This window comes from Bombus pascuorum, chromosome 6 (genome assembly GCF_905332965.1).
Source record: "Bombus pascuorum chromosome 6, iyBomPasc1.1, whole genome shotgun sequence".
Taxonomy (NCBI): Eukaryota; Metazoa; Arthropoda; class Insecta; order Hymenoptera; family Apidae; genus Bombus; species Bombus pascuorum.
The window spans coordinates 16,790,653-16,807,878 of record NC_083493.1 but is presented as its reverse complement, the minus strand read 5'-3'; the positions used below and the strand labels follow the sequence as shown (position 1 = coordinate 16,807,878).

Below are 17,226 nucleotides of genomic sequence, written 5' to 3'. Positions count from 1 at the left end.
GTTTTATGGAAGCTTCATGTGTAATGTTAATAATTTGTTTGGAAGAAAAGTAAGCGATGCTGTGAAATAGTGATTTACTGACAAGATATAAATATTCATATAGAAATTGAATAATAATAATAATAATATAAATATTTAGTAACAGCTGACGATTTTTTCCACAATACCTATCCTTACTTTAAATAGATATGCTATTTTGATAATAACTCAGAAATTCATCCTACGAGAATTTTCGTATTAGTTAAAATGTAGTGGACAAAACACTGGAATAAATGAACGAAAGATTCAGAATATGTTTATGCTGAAAATAAATTCTTACGTTCCATATATTTTACTATTAAATGTTTAAATAGTTTCTAAAAATTTACTTTGATGGCGCTAGAAGTGTTAAATACATTCTTTCATCAAATGAAAGAGCATAGACTGTCAACAATTCATTTTCATAACATTCGTGGTACCGTTCACATACAGTAAGAGCTCCATTAATGAAAAACGTAAAAGTAAATTTTCATTCCCACTTCTTGATACATACACTTAAATCTGCATCTGTATGTATATATGTACATATATGCTGTCCGATGCTATTAAACATAGAATATGTTACTAGCTAGGAACTAAAATTCTAGTGATATAAAGGTTGGAACGTTGCGAAGAAGTAGATGGATACACGAAGGAGAAAGAGAGAGAATAGCATCGCGCAATCAGTGAGGGAGTCTCGCATCGGTCCGTGGGCGTCATCATGGTGTGTGGGTTGAAGCGTTTTTGAGAGACAAGTTTGTTTTTAATCGATAGGACGTAGGCATTTTTATTATTACGGTGATGGTTTTACGGGAAATGCCATTGTTATTCCGCAAACCGCTATGGAGAAAATCATTGACGCGCGATGTACAATTACGAAATAAATTTTAAGCGGAACGATACAACGGTGCATACGATGTCGAATTCGGAACAAGTTTTTCTTCAACATCGACTTGTGTGGAGATACAAATGGATGGTTGTTACATTGTCGGTGTTACTTATAACTCCATCGAACTTTACAAAAGCCGACAGGATATCGTACGGTAGTACCAAGAGTAATCAGTGTCCCGTTGAGTGTTCGTGCCTTGGGAATGTAGTGGACTGCAGTAGCTTACAATTGATCGGAGCACCCAGCGGGCTACCACCATGGACAGAGATCTTGTAAGTAAATAATCGCTCGTTATTCTATCAAGAAGAACGTGCATCATCATGACGCCACGCCGTCTTGTCTTTCACGGATTGTTTCACTTGATTCGTTTCCGAAAATTCACCGAGATGCTACTATGTTTCACCTCTTCGTCTTAACGCTGATTGTCATTTAGAAATCGTATAAGTTCATTTTTCTTAATTTCATTCTGTTCCAATCGTTATAACGTCATGTTATAACAATTATCGCCAAAATTTAAACGGGAAACTACATATACCCAGTGTAACATGATCTATCCAGATAAGATAGCGTACCATGAATTTCTAACAAAAACGTTAATGTATACAATAATAACATTGGCTACATTAACTAAACGAAAATAAATACTTTTCATGACATCTTGTTAATTTATTGTTTTTTCAAATATTTTTATTATTCTTATTGTATTTTTATATATCATATTCTTTATATTCTTATTATGAACTTACGTGTAACATAAATAAATCTAAAAATATAATATATAGTGTAGTAATATATAGTATAGATATAGTATATGATTCCATTCTTTAATAAGATTCTGTTCAGAATAGTTCATTGAGTAAGGTAAGATAGGCTAGCAATAATAAGAAGTGACTAATTTCTTATTTAAATAGTTATTTTAGTTTAATGTCTGTTAAACAATTAATTTATACTAGAGTACTTTAATATTTATCAAAATAGTCTTTATTCTTTAAATTATAAATAAATCAAAATAGTACAGACAAGACACGTGTGTAACTGTATTCCAAACATGGGAAGATCTTACATTGAAAGTAGGTTTTTGTTCCCAAATATGCTGGCAAGGATTTTTAACTATATATAGCAGTATGTACTGACATAAATTGTTTGAGACTACATGGTGTTTAGAGTCAAGGAGATCAAGATCGAAGTGGAAAAATCCTTATCTTAAATTGTCTTAAGACCACTTATATTATCTGCTACGTATAATTGTATTTTTAGATATTATGCTTGACATTATTAAGAACAAAAGATAATACATACATACATATATATATATGTATTAAGTATAAGATATTTTCAATTAGAAGTAAAATAAAAAAAAGTGAAGAAAGAAATTAAAATCAAGATTATTGTCTTCCTTTGTAGAGAGTTAAGAGAGAACAACATAGCTAGCTTGGAGCCTGATGTATTATTACATTTAACTAAATTAAAGGAATTGTGAGTATCTTTTATAAGTACCTTTAATTTAAAATATCATTTCAATCACAAATATATTTTGAAACAAGAGTGTTTTATTAATTGTAACTGATATTTTGTTTGATAATTATTTTAGAGACCTTAGCGCCAACAGATTTGGAGACAATTTTACAATCATTCTACCAGAAGATACACGTTTGCAAGGGCTTAAAATAAATAAAAATCAATTAACAGAGGTACCAGATATGTTTTTTGTTAAAAACATAACACATCTTGCATTGTGAGTATATCAATTATATACTATCGCATAGTGTATACATAAAATTATTATTTTTAACACAGAAGAAAATAATATTCTGTTTTTGTAGAGCCCATAATTCTATCACTGATATAAATGGAACTGCATTACTTACTCTGCAGCTACTTCAAAATTTGGATATGAGTGGAAATAAAATAAGCGTTATTCGGAATGGATCCTTTCTTGCTCCTAATTACCTTACACATTTGTACGTATCGATTACTATTTATTTAGTATGATATGTAACTTATGATACGTTGTTGTTTCATAACAATAATCACAAAAACTTTCGTAATTTCTATTTTCTTGCAGAAATTTGAACATGAATCAAATAAGGATAATTGAAAACGGAAGTTTAGATAATCTAACTTCGTTGGAAGAATTACGTTTGAATAAAAATCACTTGACGCAGCTGAAAGATCTTTTTACGAATTTGAAAAAATTGCGTATATTGTAAGAAATTGTTTCGTGTGATCTTTTATCGTTTATTATTACTTGTGTTTACGATGATGATAAAAAAACGATATTCCTTTTGTAGAGAAATAAATAAAAACGAATTGCAAACGATTCAAGGACTTAGTCTTACAGGTTTAAAAAATTTGAAAGAATTACGTTTGAAGAGAAACAAGATTGATACGTTACATGATGGTGCGTTCTGGCCACTCGAAAATTTGACGATCCTGCAACTTGACTTTAACATGTTAACCGTGGTGAGAAAAGGAGGCCTTTTCGGATTAGAGCATTTACAAAAGTTAACGTTGTCGCACAATCGAATAAGTACCATTGAAATACAAGCATGGGATAGATGCAAAGAAATTGTAGAGTTGTTAGTAATATTTTTATCCTGTAATACATATAATATACAATAAGACATTCTGAAATTTGTAATGTTAATTAACACAGTGTATTCCATTATAATGGAGAATTTAATTACAGAGATCTATCGCATAACGAAATGAAGAGCATTGAACGAGATACTTTTGAATTTTTGGAAAAATTAGAAAAGCTCAAACTGGATCACAATCAAATTACCTATATTTCGGATGGTGCATTTGCTTCAACTCCTAATTTACAGATATTGTACGTATAGTATAGTATAACATAATACGCTGTAATGATATGAAACCTCGTGGAACTTTCAATAACTATCTTTCTATTAAAGGGAACTAAACTTCAATAAAATTTCGTACATGGTGGAAGATATCAACGGTGCTTTCGATCCACTTGGACAACTATGGAAACTAGGATTGGCGCACAATAGAATAAAGTCGGTAAACAAAAATGCATTCACCGGACTAAGTAGCGTAACTGAACTGGATTTAAGCGGAAACAATGTAACGAGCATTCAGGAAAATGCATTCGTTTCAATGACTAGCCTAACGAAACTGAGAATGAATACAAGTAAGTACGAATGTGAAACGTGTTCTTTTGTGATACGATTTAAATCGAAACGAGGTGCTCAGAGTATTCGCACGCAATTATCATGTTTTCTTTATATGCACAGGAGCTTTAGTTTGTGACTGTGGCCTGCAATGGTTAAGTATGTGGTTACGCGAGCACAGTTACAGTGACGCGGAAGTTTATTGCGGGTTTCCACATTGGCTACAAGGAATGTCGTTGACTCAGCTTCATCATAAGAATTTTACATGCGGTTAGTATATTATACTCTAAGTTCAGAATCCATATGTAACTTTACCATAAACTAGTAACTATTAACGAGATTTTGCGTGATATTTAGATGAATATCCAAAGCCAAGGATTATCGAAGAACCTAAAAGTCAAATGGGCATTAAAGGAGATAACGTGACGCTAGTTTGCCGAGCAACGAGTACTGCCAGTGCGCCACTACATTTTACCTGGAAGCATGATAACGTTGAAATGGATGATGTTAATCTGCAAATAAACACCGATTCTGTTGAAAACGGTGTAACAGAGGCATCTTCCATTTTACATTTTACTAACGTTACACACGCGAATGCTGGGAAATACCAGTGTATGGTAACCAACACATACGGAACGACATATTCCACAAAAGCAAAAATAAGCATTTTAAGTAAGTTTTCATTTTAAATATATGTTAAGTAAGTTCCTAATATGCAACTGTCAAACGTAAGTATAAAATGTTTTATACTTACATTTTCGTTGTAGTTTATCCATCTTTTTCGAAAATTCCGCACGATATACGTGTAATCGCTGGAAGCACTGCCCGACTCGAGTGTTCCGCGGATGGGCATCCATCGCCGCAAATAGCGTGGCAAAAAGACGGTGGTAACGACTTTCCAGCGGCAAGAGAGAGAAGAATGCACATGATGCCTACTGACGACGTCCTATTCATCGTCGACGTGAAAACAGCGGATAGTGGCATTTACTCGTGCACTGCGCAAAATCTTGCCGGTTTAATAGTCGCGAATGCTAGTCTTACGATACTGGGTAAGTGTCATATGCTTTTACGCAATACAGTCACGATTACTTAATGTAGGCGAAATTCAATCGGATTTATGATATGTAACTTTTTCTTCCGAAAGAAACGCCATCATTCGTAAAACCAATGGAAAACAAAGAAGTGACAATGGGTGGTTCGATCGTATTGGAGTGCATGGCAAGCGGTATGCCCAGACCAAAGCTATCATGGCGTAAAAATGGAAATCCTCTGCAGGCGACCGAGCGACATTTCTTTACAGCTGAAGACCAATTACTGATAATCGTCGACACTAAAATTAGCGACGCTGGCAGTTACGAATGTGAAATGAGCAATTCGTTGGGTAGTGTAGTTGGTGCATCTCACCTTACAGTGAAACCAGGTAAGAGATCTTCGGTGAATTGGATCTTTTTTTCAAATTTGGAGTAAAATCTAATAAAAAATATTGTATGTGTTGCAGCTCCGATATCAACTCCTAGTCCTACGTCGGCAAACGACGATGATATGCTAGGTTTGATAATAATCACCGTTGTATGTTGCGCTGTTGGTACATCGATAGTATGGGTGGTTATAATCTATCAAACTAGAAGACGGTTGAATGCTGTTGCTCAGACTAGAAATTCACAACCGTCGTCAGCTATAGCAGCTACGGTAGCGGACACGCAAACACATATATATTTGGAAACGAGTTCTCAGCATAGTAAAGACAGCGGTACAGGAGACAGTACCAACCCTAGTAACGATCAGTTACAATTATGTTTACCCGGTACGTAGAAATATTTTTGTTATTCGTTCCGTTTCACCTTTCGTTTTATTCTCGTCTTCTGTTCATTTTTATCATGAAATTTGGCTATTTTTATTTGTAGAAGAGATCGTTACATGTTCAGTGAACAACGAGGAAGAAACAAGTGCAGTAGTGAACGTAGGAGCACCGTTGTTACGATACACGAATCACGAACGACAGGTCCAGGAGAACAACGACTGCGCCGTTTAAAAAACAGAAATTTCAAATATGTTTTCATCATGATCGATTCGTCGCAGTCCGTGCATAAACGTTCTTATTTACCATGTGCGAAAGAACGATTGAAAAATCGCAAGGGATCGAACGTTATTTCAACCGTTTGATAACAAACTATTTGCTACAGCAAATGTGTAATTTGTCAGTCCTCGTGTGTCATGAACATTAATGTCGTGGTGTACGATAGGGGTACAAGCGACAAGGATCCCGATCATTGTCGTATTTATTATAAAAACGTTTGTCAAAAGAGCGATACGTAAACTAGAGAGTACTAATGGCGTAAGATTTGTAAATATTTAAGAGTAAGAACTCGTCGTAATTAGCGTGTAACTGAGTGCCGTCGAGGAAAGGGTAAAATAATAAGAGTACGTTGACACCGGGAATTACCGTAACCCGCAAAAGCCACTTATATCATAGACCAGTCTTTTGTGATAGATATTTATTTTTAGGATTACTTAATTACTATTAGATAATGTTTGTATTTATAGTGCCCCATGACGTCAGTTTGTCTTAAACGAAAAAGAAGAAAAAGGAAAAAAACAGACGAAATGAGAAAGAGAAACGTACATACGTACACAAGTCCACGCACACGTATTTTACATATACAACAAACGCGTTAATTGTGTATACATATATACGTACGAGCGAACGGGTATCCGTGTACAATTGTTACGCACCAAAGTGCTGATATGTAGACACTTCATGATTTGTCTTCCTCTTTATTTTTTATTCATAGCTAATGGTTACGTCGCACCTAGATAAACACTTTGATACAATTTAATCCGATAACGATTGCTCATCACCGATAGATATCAATACCAGTTTTCTCAAGTATCTGCCTGTGTATTATCATCGCTTGAAGTCAACGATTTTCCTTTAGTATTTAATTTACTAAAATTTATAGCGTCTATACGTGCAAAGGATACTATATTTATTATAGTAATTTCATGAAAGTTGACAAACGTTGTCACGATTGCGTTTTATCGTCGTTTTGATTGAGGAGAAATTAACAGGAGAAAACACTTTCTTCCTTCGTTTTTCTTCTATCAATAATTTGTTTCTTGTGTATTCGTGCGTTTTAATAGAACATCTAAACGTAAGATAAGTAGAATTGTAATTAGTTGAGCGATCAAGCGACAAGACGACGGTAGCTGTGTAGAAAAACTCCAGTGGATATTATCGTTTTTGTGAATTTGAAATTCATTTGTGATATTACCGTGCTGCGCACATGCGATTTAAAATGACCGTGAACATACATGGTACAAGATATCAAACAGGAAAAGGCAAATCTTTGGTAAAAGCCGACGCTTGCAAAAATTATGATTGTGATACTTCATCATTTCGCCACCATGTCGCCGTTAAAAATACATCCTTCATAATCATCTATATTTTTTTAAATCATGTAATTCGAGAAAAAAAATAAGGTTAAGCGAATATTGTCATTCTTGGTTGACGCGATACAATGCATTATATCGCGCAGTGACGTATCACGAGCGATAAATGGTTGTTCGGTCTACGATCAAGTTCGTTCATTAGTTCTTTCCCTTTTCGTCGTCAATGACTTGCAGCATGCGTCGTTTTTCATTCTACGGAAGATTTTTATGAAATATACAGTTATTTCGTTCTGCGAAAGAAAAGAGGATGAAAATTCAATGTATCGTCGCCGGTGGATTCAGGAATGAGTCGCGAACGATTGCGAATTAAGATTGCGTCCAGCAGGCCAGCAGATCCAGTGGGATCGTGCAAACTTACCACTGACAAGTATTAAACCGTATTTTGCCAATAAACAAGAGAATCTGTCGCGAAAACGTTGATTGACTCGTGCCTGTGTGTGATACACCAAATAAGGTGTCCTCGTTTAATTCAGTATTTTTCCTTGTTGTTACGTGGTATATTATAAACAAATATAAGTAACCTATCATAATAATGTTATATAGCTATAGTCAGTCAGCCAACAAACTCCCTCATCTTTCCTCTTTATTAACATTTCGTTTCTTTTCTTTTCTCTTGAGCTTTATTTACCAAACGAGCATACTTTGTTAAAATATACAATTGCTGATACATGTACATGTACATTCATAGGAGAAAGAAAGAAAAAAGCAGACGGATTCGGCAATCTTCTTAGAAACATTGAAACGATACGCCAGCGTATCATAACCATTTGCTTTTTTTTTCCTTTCTTTCTTTCCTTTCTTCCTTTCCTTCTTTCTTTCTATATTCTTTTTTCCTTGTTCTTTTCTGCTATTAATGAACATATCTGTGCGGGTGTACATATTTTGCGCGGTTGCAGCCATCTTTCGATTTCGAATATTCCTGTTTACACTACATCGGTGATCATGAAAACACGCATCACACACATATACAAGTATTCCCACGAGATATTAGTTCTCTAAGGGTTAAAAAAATACTAGATTCGCATTCAGATGAATTCAGAATTGATCTTTTATCATCAATCTGATGGCGTTGATGTCAGTCATGAACAATCGAACGATCGATAGGAACGAAACCCCTTCGATGATTTTGTTACGCACTCGCGATTACAATCGTTCGAAGAAAATAAAAGGACGCGATGTCCGATTCGTTTAAGAATTAAGGTCTTAAGAGAAAACATGATAAGTACTTTTTTCTTGATTTTTCGATGTTAATTATTATCGTATTAAAATCGGAAAGGAATATTTTAATATAAAATAATTAGAACGGGAAAGAATCTGACAGACATGAATAGCCAGAAGTATGATTGTTAAGATAAAGAAAATTTTAATACGTTCAATACCTTAATGACTTCATGCAGTGTTTTTCAAACTATGAATAAAATGGAAAAATATATATTTAGAATAAATATTAAATAAAAGAACAATTTTGATAACGTAAGATTAATTAATAGAGTAGTGAATTTTAAAACTACGGCATTACAGAAAAGAAATGGGAAATACGTCTTATCGTGTTTTTCCTCTATACATAGTTTTCAAATGCGAACGAAAGAAACAAGAAGTTTGGCGCGGGGAAAAGAGAATTAAGATGTAAGAAACGTAATACATATATAACGGCACGTGGGTAGTTACTTATTTCCAAGTATCACAATGATCAAAGTATCATATACACAGTGTGTGTCAAAATTGTCGTTCGATTCGTTGTCGCAAGAACTGATCGTTGTTGATACCCAGGTTGCGAATATTTATGCATTTATGGAAAATAAGAGAAAAATATATAAAATATTCAGAGTAAAGCACAGTTTATAGCATTTAATAATCGAAAGAAATCTATATTTATGTTTCAGTTTGATACATATTTGTGTAAACATTCGCAATCTGTTGATAACGTTCATTTCATGCGATGGTAAAGTAGAATCGTGCTTTTCTGCGACGCGATTAAACAATAAAAGAAAACGCGTGGGTTATGACGCTTTAAAGGACGAACAATATATAAATAAATAAGAAGAAAATAGTTTAGTTAAGTAAAATACATCGTGTGGTTCCTTTTAAATTGGGAACAATAACATCTTTGATGGTAAAAAGCCACGATATCTTTTGCGAAAAATCTCTTGAAGTTTGTTGTCGTTAATGGAAGGAATTTAATAACAAATTAGACTGTTCGGGAAATTCGTAATGTGAGTTAAGAAAGATAAAATCACATTAAATAATAACGAGGCCGATAGAGACGAACATTCTAGATACGATTCAAAATTTGAATGTATAACGTTTGACATTGTCCCACTGAAAAAGAGAAACATATTTTATTAACGAATTTTGGATACTTCATCCTAATTTTCTTTAATATCCAACCAAGAGCAGTATAGTTGTTCAAACATTTCATTATTTGATAGGCGGAATTTGTAATAAAGATGCTACGAACTTTTCGAACAATCCAATAAAAGGCGTTGAAAATTGTGATATTCGCAGGAAAAGGAATCGTTCGATTCTTACCGGTTCCGTTTTATCTGCAAATCGCAAATATAGTTTCTTAATATCCTGCTTGTTAGACACGATGCGCTTCCTGACTCGGCGCATCCTGAACGAACCAGGCGATTCGTCTTTGTCGTTAAACGGTAACGCGAAAATAACAGATTTATTTCACCGCAAAATATGTACAGGTTTCGAGCGAATTTTCGTCGGTAAGACGGCGCGCGATGGTTTCAAAATAGGCACGCGCGTGCGCGAAACAATCGCAGCTAACGATCGAGTCCATCCGACCGCGTCGTCATCCTTCGTGATGCGGTAAATTTCCTCTTAGGATCAACCGCGATCATTCTTCATCGGCTCTCGGCCGATTTTTCGTTCACTCGCAAACACAAAATTCTCTATCTATCTACCTAACTATCTATCTATCTATATATATATATATAATATTCGCGTCGCTCACAATAAAACTAACAGTGTCAAAAATCATTAAGACGCGGTGCTCGTTGGTCGATGCTCGTCGACCGGCGATCGATCGCGATTATCGGAAGATGCAGATATCGCGGTAACGTTCTTCAGTCTCGAACCAGTCGATCTTCGATTCGTCGGTTGACGCGCTTCGACGACGATTCGTCAGTAACTCGTTCCGTGGCCGTGCTACATTTTGTTCGTTCGAGCTTTTCAATACGTAAAACTGTCTATAAACAACGATTGTAGTCGAAGTAACGGTTTAAATTGTCTTATGCGTTTGGCCAATTACGTTCCGCGTATCGACGTTCCAAATCGTCGAACAACGAAAACACGCATTACTATTTACAAGAAAAGTTGGACGAGCATAGAGTTCGGATTAGAAACGACGTCTCTTGTTTCGATTCGGTCGTCACAAACGAACGAGGATAGCTCGATGCATTTTTTACAATTAGACGGATACAAAGCACGAAGACCGGTTCTTGCGAAATCTCGTCGTCGGTAATTGATCGTTCATCTCGTCAACGTTTCCGGATAGCGATGTGCACCTTGCGGCAACTTCGCGCGACTCGTTTGTACAAGTCGATAATAACGCTCAAGCGAATTATCCCGGATGGTAAATAGCAATGAGAACGCGATTTTCACTAAACGTGCAAGTTGCTCTTTATACAAAAATATCCTCAAAGATACGACATTTTTATCTACAGAATCGATTATCTAAACTCACCTATAAACAATAAACGTGGAAGTACGTGCCACGAAGCTTGGTCGCAAAGTTGCACATTCTTCATCCGAGCTTCAACGCACGCACGTTGTCGTTCGTTTCGATCCTTGCACAGCACAGCTCTTCACACCATCATCCGTGTTCAATTTCGCGAGTTCCGCTCGTCGCCAGTATGTTTCGAAATTATAAGGTAATTCGAGAAGGATAAGCGCGTGATTGCAATAAAGATAGCTGTCGTGTAATTAGGCCGAGCGCGTAGTGGAAGGGAAGAGTTAAAGTGGGGGAGCCCACGACGCGAGCGGACACCCGTCGAAGTCGCGGCGAAGCTTGGCGAGCGAAACGCACGGTTTCCAGCGGCTTTTAGTGCCACGCTGTGTCGCGTTCCAAATCGTTCCGCACTGCCGTCTCTTCTCTAACGTTTTCCTTCGGAGAAGTCGAATTTTTGCGCTTTAGTCTATCAGCGACAGAGTTGTCCTACAAAGAGTCGTTAACGTGTCACCGTGCTACCGTATCACCTTCCCCGCGAATGTAGCGCGCGCGATCCACTTACCGAACTGAAAACCGAGAAAGAGAAAAATAACTTGAGACGGACGCGATCACGCACGACCAACGTGCGAACTTTTCTTACGAATATCCGACCGTAAAAACGTTCGAGTCGGAAGATTCACCGCGATGGATGCGTGCGCGAATCAACGGCGACGATGTTCGCGTAATCGAATCGTGCGAGGACGATCTGAAACCGCACACGAATTGTTACCAAGCTTTCTAGCCTTTGGCGAGAAAATCGAAAGCGACGATCTTCGTTGGTTGATTCACGGTCGATCTTGATCGCGATCAGTCAGTAATCGACGGTTTCTGGTTTCTAGTTGGTGTCCTTTTTGCGTCTGCGCTCCTTTTATCCTATCCCCGGTCTTCTTGTGCTCTTGTTGCGCTTTAAGAGTCTCTTTAAACGAATCGGCTTTCTAAAAGAGCAACAGTCGTCAATCATTGTTCATGTCCTTCAATTCAGTGTAGGCGATCCTCTTTCGATAAACGTTTCCGGTCGGTGACATCACTTTTCTCTTGTTCGGCATCGTCGACGGTCCAGGAACATAATATTGTCGCCTTTTGTAAACCACCATTCTGTAAACGTAGCAAACGATTCGATTAGTCGATTGTCAATCGCGATCCCTAATTCCTATTCCATCGATTTGTATCGTTATGCGAAGTATTTAAGAATCGTCCACCGTTTGCTATCGACTTTGTCGAGGGTATCGCGTAATATCGTTCTGTAATATTTCAGCAACACACGAAGCGCAATTGGCGATATACACGTTAAGGAAGATACACCATCTTGAAGATCGATTCTGTGAGAACTCGTGTCAAGTGCTTCGACGATACGTTCCCGTCACGTCCGTTTGAACCCGTGTACGTACAGTGATGAGAAAAGTATTTGACTCGCGGAAGTATTTAAACGTTTATCGTAGAAAATATTTTTAAATATATTACGCATATACGTACAACATACGAAACTTTTCGAAATTTTACAACGAAGCACAAGTATCGTAATCACGGTGATAAAATTTGAAAGCAAAGTTTAAAAATTTACATAGGAGTTACAAGATATTTGCCGTAAGCATATAGTTTGCAAAAATGTGATATAATTTAAATACATTAAAAACGATAATAATAATATAGAAGATACACGACTGTTTAAACAATAGCTTTAACGAAGCGCATGTTTGCAAGAAACATCTTGTAACTTTTTCAAACTTGTTCCAAACTTTATCGATGATCTCGTGTCCTGCAAAATCTTTTTCATAACATACATAATATATTCCAAAAGAGTTTCTACGAGTGTTCGAATACTTTCATGAGCCATCGTATGTGAGTGTACGTATGTTAATGGTAGGTCCATGGGATTTACGCGACTCTACGCGACCAACGCTTGAAACGTATCGTTGTTTTATCGATAAACGATCAATCGACTAGTAAACTTTCGTTCGATGTTCTCAGATCGAACGAATCGTTTTCGTTATCCGTTTGCTAATAAAATGCAACGATAGATTACGTGGATCGTGTGGAATCGAAGAGTCGCGACGAGAAAATGTTATTTCGCGTTGGCTTACCGATCGCGGTTACGTCGACGCGATATAGCGAGCGTGTGTTACGTATATTATTCGCGACTTCCTGTGTTCCGTGCGCCGCCATGAAATCGGCGTAACCGTCAGACAGTCGATGTCGATTGTCTCGACAATACGATCGAGTTTTAACGTCGTCATTTCGCGTTCTCGAAATGAATCCATTTTATGCGTTTAGCGATAACAAAGACAAACAGAGAAAAGAGATAAAAGAGAAATGTTATGCGAGAAAGAGTCACGTTCACTTTTATGCGTTGTTTTTCAGCACGATCAACCGGGACAGTGGCGCGAATAAATAGCTGCAGTTGGGAAAATGCGAATTTATTTAAACGGATATGCGAAATGGATTTGGATTTGTTCAAAGGGATAAATTTTGAGGATCGGAGAGGCTGCTGCGTCCTCGCTGAAGCAATACCGAGCAGCTTTTCGTTGCCTACATGTTCCGAACGGAACTCGACAAATATCGAATCGTAAGATTACACATTTGGAGTTGTCTTTTTCGATTTCAAAGCGAAAGTTGTTTTTGATAAGTCGTCTACGCCCAAATGCGTTGTGAAACAAACTGTACACGCTGAACGAACGTTGGTTTCTGTTGCAATGCGTTGCTGCGTGTTTCTTACTTTTAGCTTCTTCGGTATTACAGGAAACACCAAGCTTCGTCGCTAACAACAGAAACGCGAGGGAACATGAAAGAACACCGAGCAACGACCCGTAACTATTTCATACAGTATGGAACTGGAATAAGAAGATCCTCGTTGCTCGATCGCTTCAATGAGAAGGCAACTTTAGAGGAACAGGTTAGGTAAATTTTCTGATTGATATATACTCTTTATTTAAAAATCAGCACACACGCAGGTAAATCTAGGTAAGAGGAAGCATGCCGATATCGTTGACCGGAAACAACCGAAGACGGTCTCAGTTTACCTTTCTCATACGAGCGACGTTTCTTTTACTCTGTCTCGTTTGTCGTTCCTACTTCGTTTCGTCGTCCTGCAACCATCACCCCCGTCCTGTTTTGCGGATCGATCAACGACCCGCTAGGACGCGTGGAACGAGCGTATTTGCTAATAAACTTTATTTATTCGAACGATTCGACTACTATCACGAAATAGTTGGTCTAATTGTAAGCGTCGAGCGTTACCAGCGAACGCTATACTCTCTGTTACGTTAACTATTAATACCCTTTAAATAAATATATTGAAAACTAAGACGACAAATGCTGACGTATTGCTAATGCAACGTGTCGATACTTAAAAGCGAACTTACACGCTATATTACCCGATACTTGGAGATCCCGTAAATCTAACAGTAGCGATTATTCCAATAAAGAATGGTCGTTGCTAGCCGCGAAACGTAGAAAAATAAATACTTCTCGAGGAGTAGTAGCATGGTTCGGAGATGGGTTCTTGATAAGGCCTCTTTGGTACACGCACTATGTAGCACGGTGGTCGGATTGACTAGACAAGATCTACTACAAGACGCTACTATCCTCGCTTTCCATTCTTTCACCATAGTATATGCAATAATACAGCTGGTGTTTTTCAAAGTCGACAACATTCGTCTACAACGTTTAAACGCGACGCGTCAGAATACTCCGCGTACTTTATCCGTGCTATACATACTTTACGTAAGCTTTCGTAGCTTTGTATAAGCTCCTCCTCCCACCCTTTCCTACAACATTTCCTTACACCGTTGTTATATGAAAATTCATGCGCGTGTTTCGCTTTTCGGTTGGATACCTTGGTGGCGACGCGAAGCTATACAACTCGATTAATACTGAAAGTTATGGCGAAATCCCTCGTTCGGCTATTTCTCTACGCGAATTAACGTACGCGTTAACGCGCACGTGGTCCGATCCGCGAGCCAACCGAGTCGAACCGAAAGATCGTTGTCGTAGAAGCGCGTCCTCGACCAGCGAAGAGGCGTTACGAAAATCACAGAATATTGCACGCGATACGATGCAGAGATACGGGATGGAATAGAGAAATACGTTGTAGCTTGTGACGATACCGCGCTCGAAAGGAATATCGTCGATAATCTCGAGCGACGTTCGTTCAAGATAATTGCTAAAATTAGCGGCAACAGGGAAACGTTACGACTTTGGATAAACCGTTTATAACCGTAAGAATAGCCAAGATACGTCTCGGCTTTTCCCTTGGACGTCGAGCTGTTAACGCAAAGGAAAAAACGATCGATAGCAAACAGGGATAATTCTTGGATCTATGCGTTTACGATCGATTAATACTACTACATAGTAACGATAAAAGACGCCTTGATTTCGCAAAGATTCCCCTACAGATCGACAGATAGACGGATAGATGCGACAGACCGCGCACGTAAGGATATCTGAAACATAAAGCAAAGAGAAGAGACGAGTGACGTATTATTCAGCGATAGAGAGGCCATAGCTAATTCCACGCGTGTACCGTGCGATACGTGTACGAGATACGTGTCCAGGAGAAAAATACCCACGTGATACGATATTTAATTGTAATAGAATGATTAAGTGTCGGTCATTTGTTTCTTAGTTGAGAAACCAGAGAGAGAGAGAGAAAGAGACGTCCGTACGAACGGAATAATTTATCACGATTCCTAGATATCGTGAAATCTCTGTTTCGCCGATGTAAACGTACGTAGGTACTTTTGAATCTGATTAATTTTCCACCTTTTTTTTTTTATTCTTTCCAGCGGTGACAAGTACCATCGACACACGTATCCCCGTACGGAATTAAGCTAAGGCTGTAGTAGCTAAAAGACGAGAGGGGAACGAGACTCACCTCACCCGATGAATCCCGCGGCCAACGATATTACGAGGGCGAGAATACCGGTCATCACTTGACCGGCGGTCGAAACGACGACCGCTGGCGGGGCCAAGGTCTGCTCTATTACGAAACGATCTTCGGCTGTCAGTCTATCTCCGTACTTGTTCAGCAAGTCCATGATGATCCCGTTGCTCCAACCGAAACCTAGTTGCACCTCGTACTCACCGCCACCTCCGTGACCGCCTGATACCGTGGCGTCATACTGTGAAACGAACATGTCACAGACCGTCTATTCGTTTACAGTTACCTAAGTTTACCTAGATCCCATGAGATTTTGCGTTACCTTCTCGAACATGCTGTGCGTCTCGTTGAACGCCTTCCAGTTGCTGCGAACCCATCGTTCGCTGATCTCGTAGGCGAGCCTCTGCGCCCACGGGTCTCCGGTGTTATTCAACGACATGATGACGAAGTATTGCAAGGGCGGCCAGGCATTCGGGTAATCCCATTGTTCGCCAGAGTGTTCGAGGGTGGTCGGTATACCGCCCAAATTTAACATTATTTGATTTTTCTCCAGATACTTGAGCACCTTCGCTATGTATTCCTCTCTCTTTGCGATGTCGTAACAATCGGTCCAAAGCGGTAGAACGTTCGTCGGATAAAAATAATCTCTTTTGATGTCGTTCAGTAAGTCGTAGTCGAGCCAAGCACCGACTTCGTCGTGCCACAGAACGGCCGTGACCGCTCGTTTCCAGTCCTCCGCTCTTTTCCGATAGTACGCGGCCTTCGTCTCGTTGCCCATCCTTTGATTGTACCGTTCTAACAGCTGCGCGTTTCGATATATTATCGAATTCAAGTCCACGGGGATAATGTATCTCGTTTTCAAGTTCGTCAGGTTACCTAAACAAGAAGTTCGTAGAGTGGCCGCGTTGTTGCTCGTCGTGAATGGGATACGACACGATACGCTCGAGACGGATGTGGCTAGGAAAAGTATTTGCATGTACCTTGTATCTTCCGATGAAAAGTTTTATCGAGCTCCGCGTTTCGTGATCGTAGCATCGATTCTTTGTACTCGTATGAAATTACGCAAGCGATACGAGAGTCTGATACGAAGTAACTAAAAACGCCTGAGTAAAACCTCGCTGTTCTCCTCGTCTTCTTT

General features: G+C 38.3%; 2 protein-coding genes and 1 long non-coding RNA gene across 15 annotated transcripts in view; 2 read left to right on the top strand and 1 right to left on the bottom strand.

Annotated features, from left to right (window-relative positions):
- Positions 1 to 633: 633 nt before the first annotated feature.
- On the top strand, positions 634 to 8,024 carry LOC132908265 (leucine-rich repeats and immunoglobulin-like domains protein 3). Its single transcript, XM_060962124.1, has 14 exons — positions 634 to 1,179; positions 2,312 to 2,383; positions 2,499 to 2,642; positions 2,731 to 2,868; positions 2,973 to 3,113; positions 3,199 to 3,486; positions 3,597 to 3,740; positions 3,823 to 4,061; positions 4,165 to 4,311; positions 4,399 to 4,713; positions 4,809 to 5,090; positions 5,186 to 5,461; positions 5,540 to 5,845; positions 5,946 to 8,024. Exons 1-14 carry the CDS (start codon positions 884 to 886, stop codon positions 6,071 to 6,073), a joined length of 2,916 nt encoding a protein of 971 aa, XP_060818107.1. The 5' UTR covers positions 634 to 883; the 3' UTR covers positions 6,074 to 8,024.
- A 266-nt stretch (positions 8,025 to 8,290) lies between these two features.
- Positions 8,291 to 17,226, bottom strand: part of LOC132908271 (trehalase) — a 41,797-nt gene continuing 32,861 nt past the window's right edge. For 9 of the 13 annotated variants that reach the window (XM_060962137.1, XM_060962143.1, XM_060962139.1 and 6 more), the window contains 3 exons: positions 16,411 to 16,964; positions 16,088 to 16,329; positions 8,291 to 12,307 (listed from right to left, as the gene is read on the bottom strand). In XM_060962137.1, coding sequence (XP_060818120.1) covers positions 12,166 to 12,307; positions 16,088 to 16,329; positions 16,411 to 16,964 — 938 coding nt within the window. In that variant the 3' untranslated portion in view covers positions 8,291 to 12,165. Of the gene's footprint in view, positions 12,308 to 14,112; positions 15,652 to 16,082; positions 16,330 to 16,410; positions 16,965 to 17,226 lie in introns of those variants that run through there. The other 4 variants (XR_009658342.1, XR_009658340.1, XR_009658341.1 and 1 more) reach the window with 4 other exon arrangements.
- Positions 12,273 to 13,603, top strand: LOC132908290 (uncharacterized). The gene is made up of 2 exons (XR_009658343.1): positions 12,273 to 12,392; positions 12,468 to 13,603. It is a non-coding gene; the product is annotated as an uncharacterized LOC132908290 (long non-coding RNA).